Below are 25,737 nucleotides of genomic sequence, written 5' to 3'. Positions count from 1 at the left end.
GGTGGTTTGATGAGACGGCTTAGCAGGTAAGAGTACTTGCTGCAAGCCCGACAACATGAGAACAATCCCTAGGACAGAACTGACTCAGAAGCCATCCTCTGACCGCCTCACGTGCTCTGGGGCAGTTTAAATTAGGTGGAGAGCAACCGAGGCAAACACCCTATATACTCATGCCTGTGCGTGCATGTGTGCACATACAGGCACACGTGCACAATCACATCACACACACGACTTATGTGTGCATGTGTCTAGTCAGGTATTCATGTGAAATAAGGATCACAACAGTGCTAAAAGCAGGTGTGACTGCGGAAGCTTCACAGGCTCCATGAGAGCCTGGGAGCCGGGCGCCCAGGCAGCCCTGCCCTCTAGCCACTGAGCACGTGTGACCCTCACCCCAAGTGGCTTGCCTCTGAGAGTAGCCAGGGCAGCCCCTGCCATCTGAGTGGGCACTTAGCTTTGGCTGGTGCCCACCAGGAAAAAGGCAACGTTTTTCAGACCTCTGCCCTTGTTCACGCTGGCAAAGCTTTATCAACTCTACGTGCAGTGGAGTCAGCTGAATTTCACTCATGACTGTGAAGGATGCCAGTGTTCAGAGCTGGAGAGATGGTTTGGTGGTTAAGAGCACTGGCTGCTCTTCCCCAGGACATGTGTCCATTTGCAGCACCCACACAGTGCCTTACGACTCTGTAACACCAGTTCCAGGGGGTCTGGTGCTCTTTGACCCCTGCATGCAATGCATGCACATGGTGCACTGACACATGCAGGCAAAGCACCTGCGCTCCTGACTTAAGGGCATGGCAAATACCACTGCTTCCTCTGCTCCTGCTCTACGGGTGGCTGCCCTCACAGGCAACAGGTGGCACCAAACAGACATGTGGGTCACTCTCAGGGCACATGGGCCCAGCCCCAGCTCAGGGAGGGCATTGGTCAGGGCACAGCAGGTCTAGTGACAACAAGCAGAGGTTTCCCTGAACATGAACCTGGATATAAGGTCCACACAGGCCTGGATAGGAGCACCCCATGTTGTCACGGATCTCAGCTGCTGTCTTAAGCCTTTTCTTAGAGAGCTCTGACCCCACACAGGGAGAACATAATGCAAAGCCCAGATGCAGAAAGCGAAGGGTGGGCTGTGGGTAGGGTCAAAGGCTTGCCCAGTGATAGACTAAAAGCAACGGCGCCTCCTAGTGGCCATGTACTGACAGTACCTGAGCAGTTCCAGCTATGATGTTCTCTAGAACAGCCCAACCCAGGGCTGAAGGAAACTGCAAAAAGACTCAGGCAGAACCCTACAGCCCTGAGCACCAGCATGAAACCTGGGCACTTCTGCACAGGACTGCGGGAGCATGTAGGAGCCCTCCGTACCTCCCCACATCCTTCAACTACGAAGCAGCATAAATAGGCAACACCGACTGCAGGTGTACCCTGGAGACACGGCATCCTCATGAGTACCCGAATTTATTTGGCTTTTAAAATGTCTTGTGTGTGCAAGAAGACATAACAAACACATCTTCTGGGAGTTGGTTCTTGTTCTCCCACTGCTCTGCGTACCCCAGGCTAGCAGGCCTGTGAGCTTTGGACGGACGCAGTTTCTGCAGGTGTGCACACACCAGGCACCTGGCTCTCCACCTGGGATCAGGGGTCAAACGTGGGTATCAGGCTTCTATGACAAAGCCTTTAATGTGCTGAGTCATCTTCCAGGCCCAATTTCTTCTGTAGTCCAGGCAGCCCTCTGAGTTACTGCATACCCAGGGGTGAGCTTGAACTTCTGACCCCGCTGCCTCCACCTCCCAAGTGCTGGGACTGCAGGTGTGCTACAATGCTTGGGTCATGCTGGACTTTGTGCACGGAGGACACACTCCACTGGCTGAGCTACAGCCTCATCTCCTGGTATTGTCACTTCTAAGACACCAGAGCTAAACATGAGGACCAGGGATTTTCTGCATGAGAACCGGCCACTTCCTTCCACACAGGACAGGGTAGGAAGGGCCCAGGCTCCAGGCCATGCTCAGGCTCTGATTGTCTCCCAGTCTGAGGACGGCAGAGAGATCTTGGCTGTACACAGCACTTAAAGGTTTATTTGGGGAAAGGCAAGATGGTTCAGTAGGCAAAGTGCTTGTCACCGAGCCTCACAACCAGCCAAGACCCACACGAAGGAGAGACTGAGTCACCAAAGCTGTCTCCTGATATCCACATGTGTGTTGTGGTGTGTGCATAGCACCTACACATAAGCACTAAAATTCTTTGTGTGTGTGTGGTGTGAGTGCTTTAGTTTCTGTGTAGCCCTGGCTGGCCTCAGCTCCAGAGTGCTGGGATAGAAGGCGTGTGCCACCCCTGCCCAGCATAAGCAGCTTATTATTGGTCCTGCACTGCTCCCACCCCAACTCTAGGAACAAGTTAACAGCAGTGAGTAGCCAGGCCGCTTCTGCTCAGCCTAGGGAAAAGCGCTCAGCCATCTATCACATGTTCAACGCCGAGTGTGACCAGCCACTGGGACAAGGCTGGATGATGCATCTCCAGGAACTAGTGATCCCATCTTCAGGGCCATGTCCACCTTCCTCCCCACTCTCCTCCAGTCGCCCCAACTTGCAGCTCAACTCAAGTATCAGGCTGGCCGCCCAGGCTCTTAAACTGTAGTCAATGTTCAAGTGGTGACTGTCCCTTCTTCAACCTGGCAAGAGGCCAGCCTCCTTCTCCACCAGCCGGCTGACGGTGCGCAGGGCTAGAGGCAGGGCTGTGTTGGTGTCTCGGTGGTAGCGAGGCTGGCACACGCCTGCAGTGGGTGTGAACACAAACTGGGCCACACTGGGCATCTTCAGTAGAGTCAGTAGCTCTGTGGCCCGGGTACGGATGGCTTCTGCATCCTCCTCACTGTGCACGGAGCTGGTGGCTGGGTTCTGGGCCAGGGTCCGAATTTTTGACAGGAACAATGACACCCTGGGGAAGAGAGGGGCTCAGCTATTTAACTGCCAAGGATCAGCCCCCTAACACACCCAGATGACTGCCCTCATGGGCTCCTACTCTGCGCTCCCCAGATGGATACCTTGGGATCAGGTCTTGGCTCCGGGAGGCCAGCTTGGTCAGCGTGGTCATGAGTACAGTGACCACCTGTGGGGGACAGCAGGGCAGGTCAGCCGAGGGGCGGGACTGGGTGACTTCAAACAGCAGGGCCTCCAGTGCTTCAAAGAACTTGTTGATCTGCTCCACTGTGCATCTCTTGTCGCAGGTCACTGACAGGTATTCACCAATGGCCCATACCTAAGCCCAGAACAGAGGCTTAGCACACAACAGGGCTTCCTGTCCAATGGTGGGAGGGTGAGAATGTGCTTACCACACAGGTGAACATGCTGGCTCGGCTGCAGATGCTGCTCACGCTCCCCACAAATTCCAGAAGCTCTCGTGACAGCTCCACCACCAATGATGGCTTCAGCTTGCATAGCACCAGAAGCTGGGAGCTCAGCACCCTGCCAGGAGAGCGAAAACCCTGTGAGGCTGTGTGCTCAGGGCAGATCTGAGCCTGGCCAATCTGATGGGAAAGAGTCAGAAGCACCTGGTGGAAGTCAGGGAGATAAGAACTGTCACCTGTTGAGTCACTCTACTGGGGACATGACTGTCTCAAATCCAGGCTACTGGAGAGAGTGAGGTAGAAGGAATGCTGTGAGTTCTAGGACAGCCTGCACTGGAGTGAGTCCTGTCATAAAACTGAGGAGGAGAGCCCCTGCCTAGAATCCCCCAGTGAGGGGCTGGGGTGTGGCTCAGTGGTAGAGCCCCTGCCTAGAATCCCCCAGTGAGGGGCTGGGGTGTGGCTCAGTGGTAGAGCCCCTGCCTAGAATCCCCAGTGAGGGGCTGGGGTGTGGCTCAGTGGTAGAGCACTTATCTAGGGTTAAGGTGGCCTTAGGTTTAATTTCCAGGATGGGTGCACATCTACATGAGAATAAACAACCTAAAGCAACATCTCTCAACCCGAGGGTCATGACCTTTTGAGCTGGCATATTAGAAATCCTGCATATCAGATATTTACATTAGGATTCATAAGAATAGCAAAATTACAGTTATGTAGTAGCAATGAAAATAATTTTATGGTTGGTAGGTCACCACAATATGAGGAAATGTCACAGCATTAGGAAGGTTGAGAACCACTGCCCTAAAGGAAAGGGACCTTGGTGGACAGGAATCTCTGCAATAGAGACATAAGCCCACCATTCAAAGGACACAAAGAGTCTCAGAGGACAGACACCAGAATGTCCTGAATGGGAGATGAGCTGCACCAGGGAGAGGAACTGGCAGGACAGGAGAGTGCTCAGACTCCTAGCTGTGCACAGGACAGGGGGCGCAGAGGTGTGTGTGCCACAGCACTGGTGACCCTGCCTACCTGTGCACACTGGCCTCATACTGAGGGACCTGGTAGAGGGAGTCACTTCTGTCTAGAAGCAGCAGTGCCAGCTGGTTGATCAGGGCCCCATCAGCAAACTGGGATCAAGAACAAGAGACAGGTTCAGTCCTGGGCAGTGGTGCTATTATCTTCTACCCTCAGGGAGGAGTGAGGCCATAAAGGGAAGCGTGACTTAGGGGTGAATCTCCTCATTCACTGCCTACCTTCCCCAGCACCTGAAAACCAGAGGGAGGACCCAGAAACCCCAGCCTCCTGCCTCTGCTACCGCACTACATCTTTCCCTCAGGACCTGCTCTGCTGCAGGGTGCGATGGTGACTCCTTTAGGCCCAGCACTTGGGAGACAGAGGCAGGAGGATCTGAGAGTCTGTGGCCACTCTAGTTCACATGGTGAGCTCCAGGCCAGCAGTTTATACAGAGAGGCAATGTCTCAAATATGAAAACAGAAACAAAAAAAAATCTAAGCCTTTTCCCAAAACAAAAAATTCTAAGCCTTTTCCCAAAACAAAAAAATCTAAGCCTGTTCCCCGGCTAAGATTCTATTTTGTCTGAGTGACCTCAATGGCCCCACTCTGTTCCTAGTCGTCCTCAAGGGGTTCTGAGGGCTTCCACTCGTCCAGCCTGGGAACATGCAGTCAGGAAGAAAGCCCTGGGCTATGGGAGCTCAGGGGACTGGGCACAGGCTGCTTTGGCTCTAGCTTGCGCTGCCAGCCCACCCCATCCTGAGGGCTGAAGGATGAGTAGCCCTTTCCTGTCTCTCTTACCGAGATCATGGAGGGTGCTGCAAGACAAACCGCCTGTGGGGTCAAGGCCAGTGTACCACACTCTGGCCTGGGTCCTCCTGACTATATGAGGTCTATAGGGGAAGGGACCTGGGCAGTGGGCTCACCTGGGTCACAGCTGAGAAGAAGGCCTGAAGCAGGATGGGCACCGCCTCCGAACACTGGGTTACCCGGCCACAGCTGGCCATGGGCTTCAGCAGCTGGTGAAGCGGTGTCAATCTGGGGACAGACACAGTGGGGCTACTGAGGGCCTGCCCACATTCCTTCCTGAGTGGCCCCACAGTAGTCAGAAGCAGGGACACTATGCCCAGCCACTGGTAGTCACGGCTCACATGTTCCACAGGGCTCAAGCAGGTCAGGACATGCCAAAGGCCCCAGGACAGCAGAGCCAGGGACACGGCAGCAAGGGCCTACAGGCCATTCCTGGTCCTCTCAGTCCCCAGAATATGCTAGGCCTTAGTTTCCCCTTTGTAAAGTGGACTGTCCACAGCACCAGCTAAGGGCTGGGTCAATGGGTGGAGCCCGGGCTGAGTAAGAATACAGTGTTTTCTCTGGCAGAGTCCTACATCATGTTTGGTGATTGGCCCAGGTTTCCCACCTCTGTGTGGAGCCGCTGGCCTTGGTACGAAGCAGGTGACGGAAGAGTCCCTGGAACTGTGGGTCCCGGAAGGCCTCCAGGCAGTTGGGAATCCTGAGGGAGACATCCCAAAGCGGCCTTTCCGATGGGGTTTGTGAGGACCTGAGAGGACAGAGGCTCAGTTGGGACATTATTCTCAGCACGAGTCAACCACGGTTCTATCTGGCCGATGCCAGGGGCACCTGCTGGAGCATCGCAGGCTCTCCGGGCTGGGGAAGCACTCTGGGCCGGAGAACATGGGAGACTCCCTTGCTGAGCATGAGTGCACTGAGGAGCGCTGGGGCTCAGGGGCTGCTCGGGGTGGGTGGCAAAGCGAGCAGAGATACACTGTCTGTGGTCTGGAGCCTTGCAGGGGCCCTGGTGCAGGGGGATGGGAGCCGTGAGGAGAGCAGAGCGAGGAGAGCAGAGCTGGTGCCTGGCTGCACGGGAGAGGACAGGGCTGACGGGGCAGAGTGGGCCCACCTGAGCTGTAGGTCCAGAGCAGCTGTCAGGCAGGGCAGGTCAAGCAGTGCGTGCAATATCTCCACGGCGGTGCCGGCATCTACCAGAGCCGGGAGGAGGACCACAAACTCGGCTGTGAGGGGAGGGCTGTTCCAAGCCAGGAACTGTGGGAGGAAGAGACACAGTGGCTCAGACAGGGCAAGATTACGCTAGCTGGCCACGGCCTTGTCCAATGGCCTCCTACTGCCCACTCACACAAAGACACTCCGTTCAAACAGGGGCAGCTGGACTCAGCCCTCCCTGTCCCCCCACACTGCGTATCTTTGGCTATGTTTTGAGGGTTTCACTTACTGCTGTTAAAGTGAGCATGTACACACGTACACACAAGTGGAAGCCAAAGGACATCGCACAGGAGCAGGGTCTCTCATTTTATCACATGGGTCCCAGGGAGGGAACCCCGACTGTCAGCAGCAACTGTCTTTACCAGCTGGAGCCGTTTCTGGTCATACTTGCTATTCTATTTTGTCTTTTGCAGCCAATTTTGTGGCAGCAATGACAGCAGCCATTTCTGAATTACTCCTGTTTTCTTTAGAAAAAGGACCGAGTTTTGGGGCAGGGAGACAGCTCAGTCAGGAAAGTGCTTGTTGCACAAACACGAGGACCTGCACAATGCGGGGGATAGCAGTGTGCACCCAAAATCCTTGGGGAGGCAGTCAGCACAGTTCCTGGGGCCGGCTGGGCATTTAGCCTGCTCACACCCAACTTCAAACAACCAGGTGGAGGGTAAGGACGTAAGGATCACAACACCCGGGTTTGTGTTTTGATCTCCACACACGTGTATCTAGACTCATATTCATGGAATACATGAACATTCTAGCGCTCACGCGGTACGCGTGCGCGCGCACACACGCACACACACACACGCACGCACGCACACACACACACACACACACGCACGCAGGACTGGGTCTATAAATGGTTCTAACAGGTAGACTGGGAAGTACAAGTTAAAGACACACGATGGGCTGGGGAGATGGCGCAGTCAGGAAAGCACTTGCTGTGCACACACAGGAACTGTGGTTTTATCCCCCTGAACCTGAATAAAATTTCCAGGCATGGTGGTGGCGTATGCCCTGCACTGGGGAAGTGGAGACAGGGTAGCCTACTTGGAGAGGCCCCATTGTTTGAGGAACACCACCTAAGGTTGACCTCTGACCTCTACAAGCACATACATATCCCCCGCTCCCACAGATCCATCCCAGGCTCACACTGATGAACTGAATGCACATGCACCCGCTACAGTACTGTCGTGGATCAAGCAGGCACTGCTGCACACACCTGCAATTCGGCACGCAGGAAGCTCAGCTTCCGGGAGCAGAGGGATCTCAAAACTGAAGCTGGCCAGCTCCAAGTCAGCCATCCATCTCTCGTCTATGCACGACTTTAGATATTGTTTTAGGTGTATGCGTGGACTGCCTGCATATATGTAGGCACTGTGTGCATAAAGTGCCTGAAGACACAGCAAGGACACTGGGTCCCACGGAATTAGTTACATACAGATGGTTGTGAGGCACCATGTGCTGGGAACCGAAACTGGGTCCTCCGCAAGAGCAGCCAGTGCTGCTAAACACTAAGCCATCTCTCCAGGCCCTAAGTTTTTCTTTGTGCTGTTTGTTTTTGAGACAAGGTGTCACGATGAAGCCCTGGTCGTTCTGGAACTTGCTTATGAAGACCAGGCTGGCCTTGAACTCTTAGGGATCCTCAAGCCTCTGACTCCTGAGGGCTAGGATAGGGACCGACACATCCGGCTTTGTGTGCTTTTTGAGACAGGCTGTAACTGAAGCAGGCCTTGAACTCTTACTTCTGATCCCCTTGCCTCAGCCTCCCTTGTGCTGGGATTACATGTATGAAGTACCATGTCTGTATCTCATGCGGCTGTCTGAGATGATACTGTCTGTATGTTATGATATATGGAGACCCCTAGTCTTAATACCTCACCCTGTGTCCCAAACGGAGATCAACTGAAAAGGGGAGAAGGCCTGGACCCACCCCCAAAAAAGTTTACACTTGCCTTGAACAGACTAGGGAAGCTCAACCTGAGGAGGCTGAGGAAGTGGGGGTCGAACTGGGCCAGGTTGCGCGTGCAGAAGTGTGTAACCTCGAAGGCCAGGGTTGGGCTGTAGAAGCGCTCGGAAGGGAGCCTGCTGAGCAGGTGCTGGTAGATGGCTTCCGCATCCACGGTGGCTGCCTCCCCTGAAAGACACCAGAGGCCGCCAGGGCATCAGGCTCTGCAGCAGCAGTGTCTGCTATGACTTGAGGTGAGTTCTGCTTTAGCCAGAGCTCAGTGTGGCAGAGCCACAGGGCTGCACGTGTCTCCAGAACACCAAGAGCCTGCTGTAGATGGCGCTGCCTCCCTGAGACCACAGAGCACAGCCCATGAGGACACTGTCAGGAAGGCAGCAGGCCTCGACTCCTCACTTTGTGGGCCCATGGTAGAGCAGAGTCCTGCTTGGCCCAGAACCGTAATCTCAGCCACTCAGGAGGCTGAAGCAGAAGAATCCCAAGCTTAAGACCAGCCTGGGCAACTCTGTGAGACCCTATTCCAAAATAAAGAGAGGCTAGGTGTGGTGCACACCCTTTTAAATCCAGCACCTGGGAGACAGAGGCAAGTGAACCTCCATGAGCTCCAGGTCAGCTGGAGCGACACACAAGGGCCTGTTTTAAAACAAGAAAGTAAAACCACATCAACCAAGTAAAAACAAAATTAAGCAATTAAAATAAAAAGAGGACTGGGGATTAAACTCGGTGGTAGAGCCCCTGCCTAGAATCTCCCGGTGAGGGGCTGGGGTGTGGCTCAGTGACAGAGTACCTTGTCTAGCATGTGAAGGACTTAGGCTCCATGCCCAGATTGCCAATAAACAAACAAAACTGTGTGACAGCCTCTAAGGCCAGGAAGAAACTTCCCATGTACCCAGACTCACCATGGTTCAGGAAGAACTGGGCAAGGGGCACCAGTGCCCGCTCACTGCCAGGGTCTTCACCTAGCCTCCTATGCAGGGCCTTCAGGCAGGAGAGGGTGCGGTAAAGGAAGGAGGGGTCCTGCCGGCACAGCACGTCCAGCACCAACACAGCTTCCACCAGGCACTGCAGGGACACCAAGTTGTGTCAAAGGGTCAGGCAGCACCTGCCCCAGCACCCTGCAGGGTACTCACAGCTTTCTGTAGGTCGGAGTCCCCCTTCCTCAAGGCTCCTGGAACAAAGAAAGTTGACTTGTCTCTAAACAGCCCCATAACAAGGCAGTCTGTGTCCTACAAGTTTGAGATCAGGACAATGAGCAGGCATGTGACAAGACAGGGGGCAGGGACTGGTACCCATAAGGTGTGGACAAGATGGGTGGACTTTGGATGCCAGAAGCGAGGTGCTAGGCACACAGGTAGGGCCTGTCCTCAGACACAAGGAGGCTCCGAATCCCACAGTGATCTGAGACCCATGGCTCTTCAAGATTTTATTTTCAATTTCATTTCATGTGAATAGGTGTTTTTTCTACATGTTATATATGTGCACCATATGCTTGCTTGGTGTCTGAGGAGGCCAGAAGAGGGCATCAGATCCTCTGTAACTGTAGTTACTGCGGGAAACCATGTGGATACTTGGAACCAAAACCAGGTCCTCTGCAAGAGCAGCCAAGTGCTCTTAACTGCTGAGCCACCTCTCGGCCTTTGTTCCGGGGTTAGTTCTTTTAAAGCAGACACTCAGCTAGGTTGGCTGCCTTGACCCCACCCTGCAGGGAAATGTGTTGGTAGCCTGGGGACTCACTCCGGTTACTCTGCTCCAATAGGCGCTGGCAGTACTCAAAGGCCACCTCTCTCAGCCTCTCCCGAGGGGGCAGCAGTCGGCTGGCAGTGGAGGCAGCAGAGAGCACAGACAGGGTGGAGCCCTCCAGCTCTGACCTGTCATCTGTAGGAGAAAATAACCCCTGGTACCCTTGTGTGGACAGGCAGGCTGGGCAGACTGCACGCTCCAGCAGCTTCCCAGAGTGCTCAAGGTCGCCCAAGTCATCAAGTATGAAGCTGTTGTCACCAGGGCTAGATGCACAAATTTGTCTGGGCTACTGGTTGGTTTTCTGCTTGTTTTTACTGTATGAAAACAGGGTCTTGCTATGTATCTGAGGCTGGTCTCAAACTTATAATCCCCCTGCCTCAGAGTCCCAGGTGCTGGCATGATAGATATGGATCCCTACACTTGGTTTAATTTTGTGTTTTTGAGACAAAGTCTCAAGACAGCCTGGGCTGTAGCTCAGGCTGACTTCAAACTATGTAGCTGAGGGTGGCCTTGAATTCCCCAATCTTTCTGCCTCTACCTCCCAAGAGCTGGGCTCGTGGGCACACACCACCACGAGCAGCTCAATCTGACTATAAACCAAGTCTGCAGCTGGGACAAGATCAGATAGGCCTGTGAATAGCTGCCGTGGATGATCCGTCTGGCTCTCTGGGACACCTCATGGAGACATCAGTATGCTTACAAAGGCGCTGGGCTGTGTTCTCGGCTCCTCCTGGGGTCAATGGCCCTCTGCTGCTGGCCTCCAAACTCAGAACACTCCTTGCTTGGCTCACAGACACCTGTGGTTTTCGTCTTGCCCACACCTTACCCTCACCCAACCACAGCGTGTCTGCACTCTCTACCCCTCAGTGCTCTCTGCCCTACCCTGGGCACACCTGCATCTGGACTGCCTGGATCCTCAGGGCCACTGTGGAGCAGCCATTTCCGAAGCATGGAGAAGGCCTGCATGTTCAGCCACTGGTCCTCTGTGAAGTGCTGGCCCGTGGAGAGGACCGTGAAGAAGTCAGAAGCCACTGCTCCATCCACCTCTGTGATGGGACCAGGCTGTGGGAGGAAGGACAGGGCTGGGGACAAGCCTGGTGGACTCATAAAGCACACAGGAGCACAGAAGTCATGTACAGGAGGCTGTGAGCTCCACCATGGCCAGGGACCTGCATTTCCTGCCCTGTCCGGCTACAGCCTTGTAGAAAGCACCCATACTCCTAGATCCAGGCATGCCTGCCCCAAGACCTAAACACATGGGACAGCTCCAGCTCAGATGTGTGTCTTGCGTCCTCTGTAGGCACTGAGCAGGAGCCACGCAGGCTGAGTAGCTGTCAGGTTCAAAGTGTGTTCCCCCATCCTGGACCTTCCCCACTCCACGGTAGAGAGCAATGAGAAACCTTACTGGAACCAAGGGGAAGGATAAGCAGGGTCTATAGGAACCTGCCTGGTGAGACTGACTCGCCGTGTGTGGTGTCAGTGCATGGGAGAGACGGAATGAGCACTATCAGAGACAGTAGCATTGCTTTGTTTTTGTGACAGCATCTCATGTACACCAGTGTGTTCTCAAACTTGCTACGTAGCTGAGGATGACACAAATCCTTATTCTTGTTCCTGCCTTCTTGGTTCTGGGGCTGCAGGTGTGCACTACACGCGTTTACGTGGTTCTGGGGCTGCAGGTGTGCACCACATGCAATTATGTGGTTCTGGGACTGCAGGTGTGCACCACACGCGTTTACGTGGTTCTGGGGCTGCAGGTGTGCACCATACGCGTTTACGTGGTTCCAGGGCTTGAACCCAAGGCTAAACACACGCTAGGCAAATGCCCTACCACCTGGGCCTCATCCTCTCATCCCCAGCCTGTGACAGAGCTTTTGTGATTTCAGCTCCCTGGGACCCTAAAGCAGCCGGGACTCACCTGCCGGGTCCTGGGTGTAGAGAAGAAGCCACCTGAGTATGGAAGGCCTTGCTGGATGCTGGCGTAGCGCAGCCAGTCCACTAGCCTTCTGCTGAGCAGGTTGGTCTGGTCTGTGGGGATGGGAGGAGGTGCAGTGAAGGAAAGTTAGGTCTCCAGATTCCCAGGTGATGCCAAATCTGCTCTAGAGAAAATGGGGCTCAACAGAACCCCATACCATGGGTACACCCTGGGAAGCTATGCATGATTCTCCGACAGCTCTAACCTCCTTCCACCACACACTAGACCACAGTCACTGTGGGAAAGGAGCCACGAAGGCCTTTGGGGAAGAACTGTCTAGTACCTTCCACGAGGGTGCCTGGGGCCAGGCCAATGATCTTGGTCAGGACGGGGAGGAGGTGCCTGACGCTGGGCCCCTCGGGCTGCCGGTTCTCAAGGATCTTGAAGATGCGCTGGCTCAGACAGCTGATCTCTCCTTTTCTGTCTCCCTTCAAAGTAGGACAGGAAGCTGAGGACACGAGAGTCTCAGCAGCATAAGGACCTGGGCTCGATCCCTGGCAAGCATACTGCAGCCGCTCTTTAAGCTCAGAACATCACACTGGCAGGCCCGGCCCTGGAGTCCGGCTGAGCTATCAACAGAGACCCGGAGTGTGTGCATGGGGGCTATGCACATGAGATAGTCATTAGACCATCCAAGGGGATGGACTCCGGACAGAGTTGGTCTCCGCAGCACTGGACACACTGAGGGACAAACCAGTTTGCTGTATTCCTGTGATCCCAGAACCACAAGAAACAGATGCCACCCCTCCCCCCCACCCCCAATGGTGGCAATTGTGTTACCTGGGCTAAGAGTACAGAGGCCACAAGACTGAGCTGCCGGGTGTTTTGGGTGTGATCACAGGACAGGGCCAGGTCATCAAAAGGTGACATCTCTCTCAAGATAGCGGCACAGAGGACCTGAAGCTGCTCAGGATTTGTGGGCGAACAGAGGGTGTTCTGCAACAGGTCCATACACACCTTCTCCAGCCTGGAGGGCGAGACCCCGCCAGATGACATGTCAGGCCTGTGGTACGTACGCTGACACCCCAGGGAAGATGGCTGGAACCTGTCTGCTGGATGTGTAGGGTTTTCCCAGCAGTGCTGTCCACTCACCGTCGGGGATACTTGGTGGCTGAGACGATGAGGAAGAGCCTCTGTAGGGCATCCACGGCGGCTGGCCCTGGAGGTTCCTGCAGCAGCTTAGTGACCCGGGTGCAGAATCGCTGCAGCTCCTCATCCTGTATCTCCCTAAGGAAGGAAGGGGACCACGGTGCTGCCCTGAACCACAGGCATGTCCCCCACTGGGGGACTATCCCTAACTGGCAGAGAAAGCAAGCAGCAGCCATCCAGGCTCACAGTGCCTGGGAGGGGTGGAGTGCAGACAGGTTCCTCCCCTGGAACTGAGATGTAGCACCCCCAGTTTCCTAGTGACACCCTTTACCAAAGGCCATGCAGCCAACCTTGTTCTGCTGTTCCAATGGCAAAAAAACAAACAAACAAAAAACCCACACTATTGCTTTTTTTTTTCCCCCTCTGTTTTGAGACAGGGCCTCACTTTGTAGCTCAGGCTAGCCTGGAGTCTGCAGCAATCCTCCTGCCTCTGCTTCCAAATGCTGACATTTCAAGAGTGAGCCAACATACTCAGTAAAAGGTTTTATGAGTCTTTCAAAAGTCAGGAATCTTTAGTCCAAGTTGCCTCTTCCTCTCCCCCAGAGAGCCTTGCTATACAGCCACGGTTGAACTTACTACATAGCCCAGACTCAACCTCTTCATCCTCCTTCCTCGTCCTTCCAAGACCTACAGGTGTGCACAACCATGCCTTGCTTTTCCCCAGCCCCTGCCTTTATTGGCAGTGATGGAGTTTGAGGCCAGGGCCCTACACTTAATAAGGAAGCAGCCACTCTACCTCTGAGCACCATTGCCAGCACTCCCAAGCTGCCCTTCAAACATGGTTCAGTGAACCTCCCACTTTTGAGAGGGGATGTAAAAGCTTCTACATTGAAGCTCAAAGATTACAGCAGAGTGTAAGGTGGGCCTGATATGTCACTGGCTTCAATTGAACATGCCGAGACCAAACTAAACATCAGAGCAGAACTCAGTTTCCCAGCTTCTATTCCAAGCTTAACAGCAAGGAAAAGAGGGCTGGGACCGCAGCCCGGCAGAAGGGCGCTCGCGTGCAGCCCTGGATTCCATCCCCAACACCACAAAAATCAAGGCCCACGGTGAGGGAACTGCCTGGAGCGGTGGCACACACCTTTAATCCCAGCACTTGGAAGGCACAGTCAAGTGGATCTCTGTTGCGTTTGCGGTCAGTTTGGTCTACAAAGCAAGTTCCTGGGCCACAGAGTGAGGCTCTGTCTCAACTATTCCCCCCGCCCCCCCAACAAAAACCTGCATGAGGGGCCTATGGGTGCTAAGGAGGGCCCCTAACATCCTAAACCATGGCTGACAGCCCTACTGTGGTCTCCAGATGGGGTTGACAGTTTGCATGCTGCCCAATTTTGGACCTGCCTGTCTAGGGCTTGAATTTGGTTCCTGGGAAACAAAAAGAAAACAGCCTCCTCTCGGCAGTTACTGCACGTCTTTGACGGCTGTAGGATGACCTCCAGTAACCTTCCCACCACTCTAGCCTACTTGGGTTTTCCAGGATCCACTCAGTCACACTAGGTTCCTACAGAAGAGGCTGGGTGAAGAAGGGGAGCCACGAACTGGCCTAACGACAGAGGACGAAATGACCGGAAGAGAGATATCCTGCATCGAGTGGGTAGAGCTTCAGCACAGCTTTAAAACACTGACCCACTTCTCCCACAACTACCCACTGCTCCTGGGGACCCCTCCCAGGACAAAAAGAATTTCAATGAGTCGCTTTTCATCACCTGTGCCAGGACCCGGAGCAGAATCTGAATGGGAAACGTTATTTTTGTGCTGGCATGAGGCGGTCACACGCTGGCCAACACTTAAGTCCCCATATAACAAACACTCTGCTTAAAACGGAGACTATCCTGCCTACTGAAGGAGGGCGGTGGGCCTGTGGGGCGGATCGTGTGGTTCGGTCACCGCTTAGTCTTAATGGATCTTAGAGAATTATCTTGGAGTTTTTTTGGTTTTGCTTTTTTTTTTTTTTAATTTGTTACATTTATTTATGTGCAGCTGGGGGTGCTCGAGTGGAGATCAGAAGACAACTTGAAGGAATTGATTTTCTCCTTCCTCCACGTGGATTCCCGGCTAGCTGAGGCTGTCAGGCTTGGCTGCAAGGGAGTTTACCCACTGAGTCCTCTGAGTTCTGTCCTGTTCGCAGGCTCCAGACTTTAAAACGCTCGTTCAAGCTCTTGTTCTCTGGGATCCCAGAGACCTTCTCCATCCTAATCCTTCCCCACAAGTGGCCCAGCTCAGAGTCCATATTTGTCCCTCTGCTTTTTAAGTTTACCAAATGCATCAGGTCTGGGTTTCTGATACTCATTTCCTCCGTTTGATCGAGTGCCATCAAGTCTTGGACCGGCTAGTTGGGAAGGATGGCGCAACCTAGGCGCTCAATGCGGGACCAGCGTAGCCTGGCACCAGACACGATGGAGGACTTCTTAGCTGGGTCGTGCACCTCACACTTCACGCAGGCCGTCCCGGGCGCCACACGGGGACCCGAGCCGCGCAGCGAAACCACCGCCTCCCCGCTCCTCCCTGGCTTTGTCTCACGCCCCGTGTCCCCGGCCCCAGATCCGCAGACCTGGCCTGGTGCAGTAGACTCTCCGCGCCCGCCGAGAACATCCTGTCCACAGCTCGGAGGCCACCTGCGACCAAAGCGTTGTCGAGGACTTCCGGGTAGCATCACATGATGGGTCATGTGACCAAACTGCGTGCGTGCCTCTGCTTCTCACACCCGTCCCTCGCCCTGGCTGCGTCACGTGGGAGAACCTGGACCGCGAGCGGCCGACTTCCGGTGCCACATCACGTGGGAGGACCCTGCTAGCGAAAGACTTCCGTTATGCGTCAGGTGGGCGGGGCGGAGGCCACGAGCTTGTAGCGCAGAAGCCGGTTCCGGGCCAGCTCCGGTGCATCTGTCCACGTCACCGTCAGCCACGGAACCGTACAACCGTGGTTCTTGGAGCCCGGAGCTTTTGACCCCGGAAGAGCTCCTTTTGATCCCGGAACTGCTAGTGGTAGGTTTGGGATCTGGAGAGAAGACTAGGAACGTAGTGTCTGTCTAGAATCCCCCAGTGAGGGGCTCGGGCGTGACTTGGTGCAAGAGTACTTTCGGGCCTGTGTGAGGCCCTGGGTTCCATCCTCTCAGCAAGACAAACCTGTGTGCCAGGGGTTCGTCATTTTCCCTTTCTCTACACGTGCATGCACACCCAGTAAACATTACCATGGATAATATTTGACCTGCTTCTTAAAATCTGTAGCAGGTTATTTGAAAATCTCATTAGTGGAAAGTAGTTGAAGTAAAAAATAATACACACACATACATACATATACCTATTATATATATATATATACTATCTACATATCTATAAGGGCTAGAGAAATGGCTCAGTCAGTATATTGCTTGCCATGTAAACATGAAGACTACGCTTGAGTTCCCAACATCACATAAAAATATCTACGTACTTAACATACACAAGCACACACATGCATGCATGCAGTTTAAGTCACTCGTGTGACAGACACATTTTTTATGACCTCTGTCAGAGGCACTCTGCTACAAAAACACCCAATGTCTTGCTAGCCTGGGGTTCTGGGGTCAGGAGGCTGTGGCATCTCACATTCATTTGTGTTGGGGGGTAGGTGCCTGTTTCACGTGCAGACAAAGGAAGCTGATGGTAGACGGAGGAGCTGTCATGGTGGGAACTTGGACCCATGTCTGTCTGGCTCTTGCCAGTGCCTAGTGCCTATGACATAGAACAAGCAAGATGTCAGAGAGAAATGGGCAGGAGCGCAGGCGGCTCCGTCCTTGCGAGCGTGAGAACCTGAGCTCCATCCCTAGGTGGCTGTGGGAAAGTAAAGCACACACTTGTGATCCCAGCACTGGGGAAGTGGAGGCAGGAGGAGCGCTGGGTTTTGCTGGCCGGCCAGCTAGCTTCCTTGGCAAGTCCCAGGCCAGTGAGAGACCCTGTCTCAAAAGACAAGGTGGGGCAGGGAAGATGACTCAGTGCGTGAAAGTGACTGCCACACAAATGACAAGCTGAGCGTGAGTCCCCAGAACCCACATAAAAGCTACAGAATAACTTTAATGCTATGTAAATAGTGTAAGCACTTGTGAGCCCAGCACACCTACAGCAGATAGGAGGAGGAGGCAGGAAAAGCTCCTGGAACTAGAGGGCTGGCTAGCCTGGCTTATGCAATGGCAAAGAAATTGTCTCAAACAAGGTGGAAAGGTGAGGGCGGGCACCTGAAGGTTGTTCTCTAACTTGCCCACGTCTCCTGTGGCCAGTGCATGCCTGTGCCTCCACATATGAACACACACAGCACGTGGAGGAACAAGAGCTGAGGTTGTCTTCTGTCTCCATACAAATGCACACACATACACACACAGGAAGTCACACCCAGGAACATGGACACCGAAGAGAGAAATGGAGTTTCTCACCTGACTGAGGGTCAGATGTCTGCTAGGGCCACGGAGGCAGCCACGATTCAGGCTTGAATGAGAATGGGTCCCATTGGCTCCCATACTTGAATGCTTTGTCCCGGGATGGTAGAACGGTGTGGGAAGGATTAGGTGTGGCCTTGCTGGAGGAGGTGTATCACTGGGGTCAGGCTTGCGGTTTCAAGAGCCCACAGCATTTCCCAGTTAGCTCTCTTTGTCTTGTCGCTGTTTCAAGGAGTGAGCTCTCAGCTGCTGCGCTCCCTGCGTGGTCAGGGCTCTCACCCCCTGATCTGGGAGCCGCAAAGTAAATGCCTTTTTGTTTTTCATAAGTTTCCTTTGTCATGGTGTCTCCTCACAGCAAAAGACCGAGTAACAAGACACACAGACCACCTGCAGACACATCCTGGCCCAGCTGTGGGCCTGTGTCATGAGACGGGGAGACACGGGCTAGCTCCTCCCTTGCCATCTGTGAACCATCTCCATATCCTTGGAGCTCAGACGACAAGACACCTGCAGGGCTCTACCTGGACTGGACACCCAGGAACCCCCAGAGGAAGCAGAGTCCCTGGCCATTTCCCTTTCACCTCTGAAGCAGCTGGGGGTCGAGTCTGTCACTCCAGGAGCAGGGGTGTGTATCCAGGCCATCTGTTGGGCTGTCTGCCCTCCACAGTCACTCACTCAGGGACCACTCACCTCTGGGTACATATCTTTAATATATAATTTTTATTTCTGGTTATAGAAACAAATGCTAAGAGGAGAATACAGAGCTTCCCCACCCACATACAACAATCGAATAGATAAAAGAACAGTTCAAATGGATGAAAAAGGAAATAGAAATTTTCCACTGTTATAGCTTTAAAACATTAATGTCTAATAATAGTTAGAAATCACATTCAGGTGTCAAACTTTTTTTTTTTTTTTAAAAAGGATGGTTCTGTTATAAAAAATACTGTATCCCATTTGAAATGAACGCCCAGGTGGTGCTGCTTGGGATGTGGGTTTGCAGGTCTTTCTGATCCCAACCATTACCCTGCCTCCTGAGTGAGACCTTCACCCACTGAGGTGGGGCACGTGCCATCTCTGGAACCAGGACTCCCAGCACATAGGATACCACTGCTTTTAAAGCACTAAGTGTTAAACATATCATGGAAACACTTTAGACAGCCACTATAAAACAAAACAAAACCTCACATGTGTGCGCGCGCGCACACACACACACACACACACACACACACACACTCCCTGAACACCCTCCCCCCAATTACTTTTACAGAATTATCATTCAGTTAAGAAAAAGAACGACCTCACTATTGGCTTTAGCCCCTCCCTCACACGTGCACAGCTGCTGTCCCCCTCCCCAGGACACAGCAGAATTCAAGGGGAGACATGGAAGACAGTTTGGGTCTCTCCTTCCTGCCCCCACCACCTTTGCCCAGCCCAGGAATCAAGCTAAGGTATCAGGGATCCCAGATGCCTCCAGGAAGGATGTTATGAAGGGAAGATGGGAGAGAGGGGCCAACATGAAATGTTAGATTTTTTTTTTTTTAAATTCCCAACTTTACCAATTAAAAGTTCTAGACCAGCCAATTCAGACTCAAGAAGCCAGGGTGTCATTTGGATACATACAGGACAGAGAACATGAATACTTAGTGGATCATGGGGCTCGCTCTAGCAGGGTCAGCACAGCCCTAGGGACAGTGCTGAGGTTCCTGCCGGCGGCAAGTGCTCCAAATGCAGGGGCATGGACCAAGCCTGGCCATTGGCCACCTCCAGCCTCTCCTCGGCTTCTGTGACCCAGGTTCCTCCACACCGCCCCTTCACCTTGTGAGTAATCAAAGGAGCAAGGATTCAGAGGTAAAGCAGCAAGCTCTTTCGATCCTTCAACTCTCATGAGGTGGGGGTTGGGACAAGTGAAGGTTGGGGGGGCTGGGGGGTCCTAGGAAGCCTGTGTTTGGTGGTTGAGCCCAAGAACAGAAACACACACACCACTTTTCGTGGAGAGCCAAGCCCTCTGAGTGAAGTTTCCCCCTGGAGAGAGAGATGTCCATGCTCTCTTTACCATGGCCTGCACTAGCTGTGAGGGTTAAGACGGAGGTGAGACAGCCTTTAGCTTCCAGTCCTGCCGGCTCACCTCCGCCTAGCTCCTGCCATGCTGCTCTGGGTGGACACTTCTCTCCAAGAAGTTCAGAGGACCCTCTGTCCTACCTCACGCCTGGGTGGTGCCCCTGGACAAGGCATGTGGTTGGCTTCACCTGTGGGACAGCCCTGCCAGGGTGTAGTTCTAGACTGTTCCCTGCAGCAGCAGAGCTAAAGCCTGCCAGAAGGAAGCTCAGAGCAGCAGAAAAGAGGAGCGGAGAGACAGATGGGAGCAGCAGCCAGGACCACTCCCAAGTAGAGAGGGCAGTGGTAGCGCACGCCTTTAATCCCAGCACTTGGGAGGCAGAGGCAGGCGGATCTCTGTGAGTTTGAGGCCAGCCTGGTCTACAAGAGCTAGTTCTAGGACAGGCTCCAAAGCCACAGAGAAACCCTGTCTCAAAGAAAACACACACATAAAAAAGTAGAAAACTAGCCGGGCGGTGGTGGCGCACGCCTTTAATCCCAGCACTCGGGAGGCAGAGACAGGTGGATCTCTGTGAGTTCGAGACCAGCCTGGTCTACAAGAGCTAGTTCCAGGACAGGCTCCAAAATCACAGAGAAACCCTGTCTCGAAAAACCAAAAAAAAAAAAAGTAGAAAACTATTTTCCCTAAAGTCAGTGAAATGTGAAATGGGTCTATGTCTTATTTGGATGGAAATGCCTGAGGTTGGGTCACAGAACTCCACTTGCCAAGCAGCTGTGACTTTGGGGGTAGCAATGGGGAGGGCAGGGAGAGGGAAGTAGTAACCCGAGGATGACAGTCCCTTGGACAGTCCCAAATTGTTCAAACCACAGGCCGTGGGAAGAGGGTGTTAGTGCTAGTCTGTGGGCATCTAGGCCATAGCTGCTGTGTCACCAATGCAGCAGCCTTTGGTAGAGAAAAAACAAACGAAAAACAAGGAGCACTAGGCCATGGTGGCACTTCATAAAGCACTTCAGGAAGCTGAGACGAGGATGACAAGGTCAAGGCCAGCCTGGGCAGCTTCAGGAGACCCTGTCTCAAGTTTAAAGAATCAAAAGGGCCGTGAGCTGGCTCAGTGGTAGAACAGCCCTTGCCTAGCATGTGCAAGGCCCTGAGCTTACTCTCCAGCACCGAAACAAAACAAAAACCCAGAACTTGACAAGCAGGCAATGCAAGAGCCACCCTGAATTCAAGGCCTGGAGCAAGGGACTCACAAGATGAAAGGGGACATTCAGTCGGGAGCAGGACTGAAGTGGCAGGTGGAAATTAGGAGGCCTTGGCCTTGTCTGTTCCCAGTTTTCACCTGCCTTCTCCAAGTCAAAGTACGTGTTGGAGGCCCTGCTCTGGAAGGAAGCTGGGGTCAGCAGCGGCCATCTTTGGAACAATTTGACTTATCCTTTGTAATATTGCTTCTAAGCAGAGGTATTCTGAGAGACTGGAGGTGAGGTGCTAGTGACGACTGCCCTGTCACCCCTGTCACCCTGAGCCAGAACAAGAGGCTACCCTGTCATCACTGTGGTGACTTTACCACTAGTGATCGGGACGTGATGTTCCCACACAGGGATCTTTCCCCAGAACAGAGACTCACTCACTTTCTGACTTACTCTAGAGCGAGCACTGAGCTATTCAGATGGACAGGAAAAGGCTTGGTCAGCAAAGTGGGGGGGCACACCCCAGAGTGGGCAACATCACATGGTGCAATATGGAATCAGAGGGTTTTGAGGAAAAGCGGGAAATTCCATCCCACTACCACTTCTCCATGGGAAAGGTTTCTTCCTTGCATTTAACTAAGTCTTTGACTATGGCCCAAAGGGGAAGACACTGACCCCATCACCTGGCTGTGCCCATTTCCAGCTCTCCCAGATTATTGTGAAAGAGCTTTCCCCTTTAAGGGGAAAGATGGGTAACAACTATTATTTCAGATCTTGGCAAGCCTGGTGTGGGACAGGAGGTGGAGGCAGGAGATCTCTAGATTATAAGGATGTAGAAAGCAGGGGAAGGGTTCATGGGCTTCCTCATGGACAGTGAATCTGAGTTGGATACCCCGCCTTGCACAAAGGCAAGGCTCCAGGAGCTGTTGACAGACATGTTTATCATTCCCTGGATGCCAAGCTGAGGTAGGGGAGGAGACAGAAAAGGCAAGAAGGAAGGAGGGATAGATAGGAATAGAAGGGAAAGATAAGGGGCGGGAGGAAGGGAAAGAGAAAGAGGAGGAAGGAGGAGAGACCGGCAGGGGAGAGGAACAGAGAGAGCTCTCAGACAGGCAAGCTCTCAGGCTGGGTCTCTTCGCTTCCAGTCACCATGGTGACATCCTATGCTTGCAGCATTTTGTGAGTCTGGCGAGTCCCAGATGTGAGGCAGAAGACAGGAGTGGACATGCGGACAGCCAGGCACCGGATCTGCCAGGGAACACTCACCAAAACAAGGCAAGTTCAGAGAAAGCTGTGCCAGAGACAGGAGCCACTGTGGCCCTGAGGAACAGGTCACCAGGCATCACATCTGCGCCTCAACTGTTCTCCAACCCAGGGCTTGCTGGGGTCCTCCAGGGTCGCCAGCCATGGTCTAGACAGTGGATGGTCATGGCCCCTAACCCAGGCTCTGGCTTCCACAGATAGCTTCCCAGAGCTCACGGGAGCAAGTTCCAGCTGACTGTGGATTCTTGCTCTGAGCACTGGCTATTCTGGGTTAATGGCTGTGGGCAAAAGCTGGCACAAGCCGGGTGCTACCTGGTAGATAACCAAATCCACTTCTAGAGCAATGACACCAGGCTAGCCTCCTCCTTTCTAGCTCATGCTGCCCAAGCAGGGGCACAGGACCCTCTGCCTTAAGGTCACGTAGGACATCGGGATAGTGTGTGCTCCACTCTCTTCCTCCATGTCCTTCCACACCCGTGTTAATGGTGAGAGGATCCGCTACAGAGGATGGAGACCATGATGTCAGGGCCATTCTGAGACCTGATGACAGATGTGACGGATGGTGACCCCACAGTTCCATGCAGGGGCTGCACACAGTGCCTACCATGACAATCCACAAATAATCTGCCTTTGCAGGGTGACCATGCGCACACAGCCTTGGAGTAAACGGTAACAGAGGGGAAGATCGGCAGGTGGCACTAACGTCCCTTGTGGTCTCAGCTCATTCCCGCTTCCCTAGCCACATGCTCACACCAGGCACACAGAGAACAAGTCCATGCCAGGCACAGGGAGATGTAGGATAGAGCCATTTGATTCCAAGGGGCAGCTCCACCTGGAAAACCCACCCCCAGCCACTAACACCCCAGCCCCGCCTCTCGGAAACCTCCCAGGAGACAGACAGGCCTACAAAACAGAGCTCTCTTCCAGCTTGACGTTTAGTACTACAGAAATGACTGGGAAGCTTGGGAGATAGCTCAAGAGGGCTAGACAGGTGCTCTGCACTGGTCCTTGGCGTGTGTGGGGACTGGTGGCTTCAATAGTGGCAGCCATAGGGTGGAGCCCGAATTCATCCAACCCGATCACCTGCTCTCCGTAGCCTCCAGGTCACTGACTGGCAACTCTTCCAGCAAAGGCAGCTTGTACGGCTGTGGCCCCTCCTTTCTTGGGGTTGCCTGCTCTTTGCTCACGGGGCTCTCTCTTCTCTTCTGACTGGGCCCGGGCAGAGGAAGAGGCCAAGGGTAGCCCGACTTTTCTGGGGTTCTCTGTCCAAGTTGTCACTGTCGCTTATGGCCCACCATCCAGGAGGACCAGCACTGAGCTCCTAGCTGCCTTGAAGTTCTGCCATGCAGCTGCTGCTACTGCTTCCGCAGAACCATCTCTCATCCCCAGACTGTGGAACAGTCAATGTCTCCTACTCCTATGACTCGCTGTGTTCAAAGTGCTGCTGGTAGCTTGTGTAGGCATGCAAAGGGACCTTCTCTGGGGATCCGAGTCCTCGGCTGACCCCATACTTTGGTTCTTGCCACACTGTAATCAAACTTGGCACCAACTGCTGTCCAGAGAGGTAGTTTCCTTCCCAGTGGATAACAGCCAGGAACAGCCAGGGACACCCAGCTTCAGGTAGAAGAGAGGGTTTCTATTTGCAAACTGGACACGTCTTGGGGTGCTCAGGAAACTGGAATGTGTGAGGGGAAGGCAGTGTGAGCAGACCGTTGCATAGCACCTCCAGCTGCCAGAAACAGGATGCATCCCCGCTGTCTTCCACTGGTACAGACCAGTATCCTTCTTGCTGAGCAAGGGGCTGACTGATGTCCCCTGAAGCTACCCAGGTTTTCCTGGATATCCGTTGTAGCTTGCAGCTCTGGGCTAAGCCAGTACTGTGGGAATGGATGCCATGGGCACTGGCCCTGGGCTGATTTTCCAACATCAATGTGGGAGCCGCTGATCCTTCTTGGAGTTATCGGGGAGAGCGGCATGTTCACCAAGGGCTGGTGTGGGTGAGTGCCTGCAGCTACTCAACTGGCTACCAAAGGGAACCCCAAAGACACGTGAACCCTTCTGTGTGTCTCAGGTTTGAGATGAGCCCAAATTCCATGTTGAACTATAAGAATTATTTTAGGGTCCAAAGCCAAAGCAGACCTCTTGACCCCAATTAATGCCGCAACCTATGTCACTTTTGGGGCAAGGACTGACTGCATCCCAGTGTCACTTTTGGGGCGAGGACTGCATCCCAGTGTCACTTTTGGGGAGAGGACTGCATCCCAGTCTGTGGCTGGGACGTTCTCACCACTGTTCTCTGGTCTATTCCTGCTCAGTTACAAACAGGAAATCTGTGGGTCCCAAGGAGAGCAGCCTGGGTTTGCACTGTACTTCTGTCCAGTCCTGGGGCTCATTCTTCTTGAGGGTGCTGGCTGGGATCAGTTCCTGAGGAGCTGGGCTAGACCTTCTCCCACAAGAACTGGGGAGTGGCGATGGCATGAGGGAGGGGTAAATAAACACACAGAACCCCCAGATTCATACAATCAAGTTGTCTGACCGTGTTTATGTGTTTTGTTTCAAACCATGGGAGGACAGGAGATAAAAAGGAAACTGTCCAGGTGTGGCGGCCACCCTCATGGCATACGCGCTGCAGGCAGCTGTGAGCTTCTCTACTCCGTCCTTGAGTGCAGCAGCTGGCCACCTGGGCACCTGTGGCCTGAGTCCCACTCCACCTTCCTGCAGGTGACTTCACTCGCCGGTACCTGGGCCCTGGGGGCCAGTGGCTGCCATTGCTGTGGGCTGTGTGGTGGCTGTCCCACTGGGCTCCTCTACCCGGGACCTCTTGATCTCGGGCTCCCCGCTGGAAGAGGCAGACGTGGTAGTGGAGGCTGCTGGGGTTGATGTGGCATTAGTGGCCACCGAGACGGCTGCTGATGGCTCCTCAGACCCTACCTCACATACCCGGGTGATGACCACTGGTGTGGATGAACTCGCCTGGGCTGCCAGGAGCTGCAGGGGGCTGGTGAGGGCTGGTAGCAGGAAGAAGAGGTTACTTAAGGGTTACTACTAACTGTTACAGCCACAGTGCTGTCTCTGTCATTCCTCACACAGCTATCTTTTCCCTACCCACGGCAAGTCTGAATCGGACACCCCACACCCAAGTCAGGGCCCTTCCCCCTTGCTGCTTCTGTCACCCTGAGGACATCCCTCCCTCCCCCTCTTCCCCTCTATGATGCCTAATTTTGATTATCACCTCAGTGGAATTCAGAAGTGCCACAGACTCAAATCTCTGGGCATGTCTGTGAGGGAGTTTCTGGGTTGTGACTCCATCCTATCCTATCTGGGCTCCCAGACTAAAAAAGTAGAAAGCGAGTCAAGGAACGGCTTCCTCTCCCTTGGCTGCCCGACTGTGCCATGCCTTCCCAGCCAGGATGGGCTGAACCTTCAAAGGGAGCCAAAGGAAACCCTGCCGTCCTGAAGGTGTTTTTCAATAGCACAAAAACCTAAACACCAGACTCTGGCACACAGAGGCCCAGCCCATGGGGGCTGCCCGACCTTCTCCTCTGACATCCCCTGTCACCCTAGGTGGGTCCGGTTTCCTTGCTATGTGCTCTTGGAAGGGAAAAGCAAGTGCCCGCTTGAGC

At 53.7% G+C, this 25,737-nt stretch overlaps 2 protein-coding genes and 1 long non-coding RNA gene across 3 annotated transcripts in view; 1 reads left to right on the top strand and 2 right to left on the bottom strand.

Moving 5' to 3' along the window:
• Positions 1–1,423: 1,423 nt before the first annotated feature.
• LOC101997898 lies at positions 1,424–18,721 on the top strand. Its single transcript, XR_258845.2, has 3 exons — positions 1,424–1,544; positions 17,414–17,416; positions 18,709–18,721. It is a non-coding gene; the product is annotated as an uncharacterized LOC101997898 (long non-coding RNA).
• On the bottom strand, positions 1,537–15,868 carry Ap5z1 (adaptor related protein complex 5 subunit zeta 1). Its single transcript, XM_005367990.3, has 17 exons — positions 15,746–15,868; positions 13,138–13,272; positions 12,826–13,012; positions 12,329–12,473; positions 11,989–12,098; positions 10,964–11,132; positions 10,065–10,205; positions 9,461–9,498; positions 9,230–9,392; positions 8,320–8,501; positions 6,270–6,412; positions 5,769–5,909; positions 5,278–5,389; positions 4,370–4,467; positions 3,329–3,461; positions 3,041–3,255; positions 1,537–2,934 (listed from the first exon to the last, which is right to left on the bottom strand). The coding sequence occupies exons 1-17, from the start codon at positions 15,784–15,786 to the stop codon at positions 2,664–2,666; spliced, it is 2,424 nt and encodes an 807-aa protein (XP_005368047.1). The 5' UTR covers positions 15,787–15,868; the 3' UTR covers positions 1,537–2,663.
• Positions 18,722–20,285: 1,564 nt separating the features above from the next.
• Foxk1 (forkhead box K1) overlaps positions 20,286–25,737 on the bottom strand; it is a gene marked incomplete at its 5' end in the record, with an annotated part of 73,453 nt that continues 68,001 nt past the window's right edge. Inside the window, one exon of the mRNA XM_005368070.3 lies at positions 20,286–25,122. Coding sequence (XP_005368127.1) covers positions 24,842–25,122 — 281 coding nt within the window. The remainder of the gene's footprint in view (positions 25,123–25,737) is intronic.

The sequence above is a fragment of the Microtus ochrogaster genome, unplaced genomic scaffold (assembly GCF_000317375.1).
Source record: "Microtus ochrogaster isolate Prairie Vole_2 unplaced genomic scaffold, MicOch1.0 UNK27, whole genome shotgun sequence".
Lineage (NCBI taxonomy): Eukaryota > Metazoa > Chordata > Mammalia > Rodentia > Cricetidae > Microtus > Microtus ochrogaster.
This window is presented reverse-complemented; position numbering and strand designations above follow the sequence as displayed.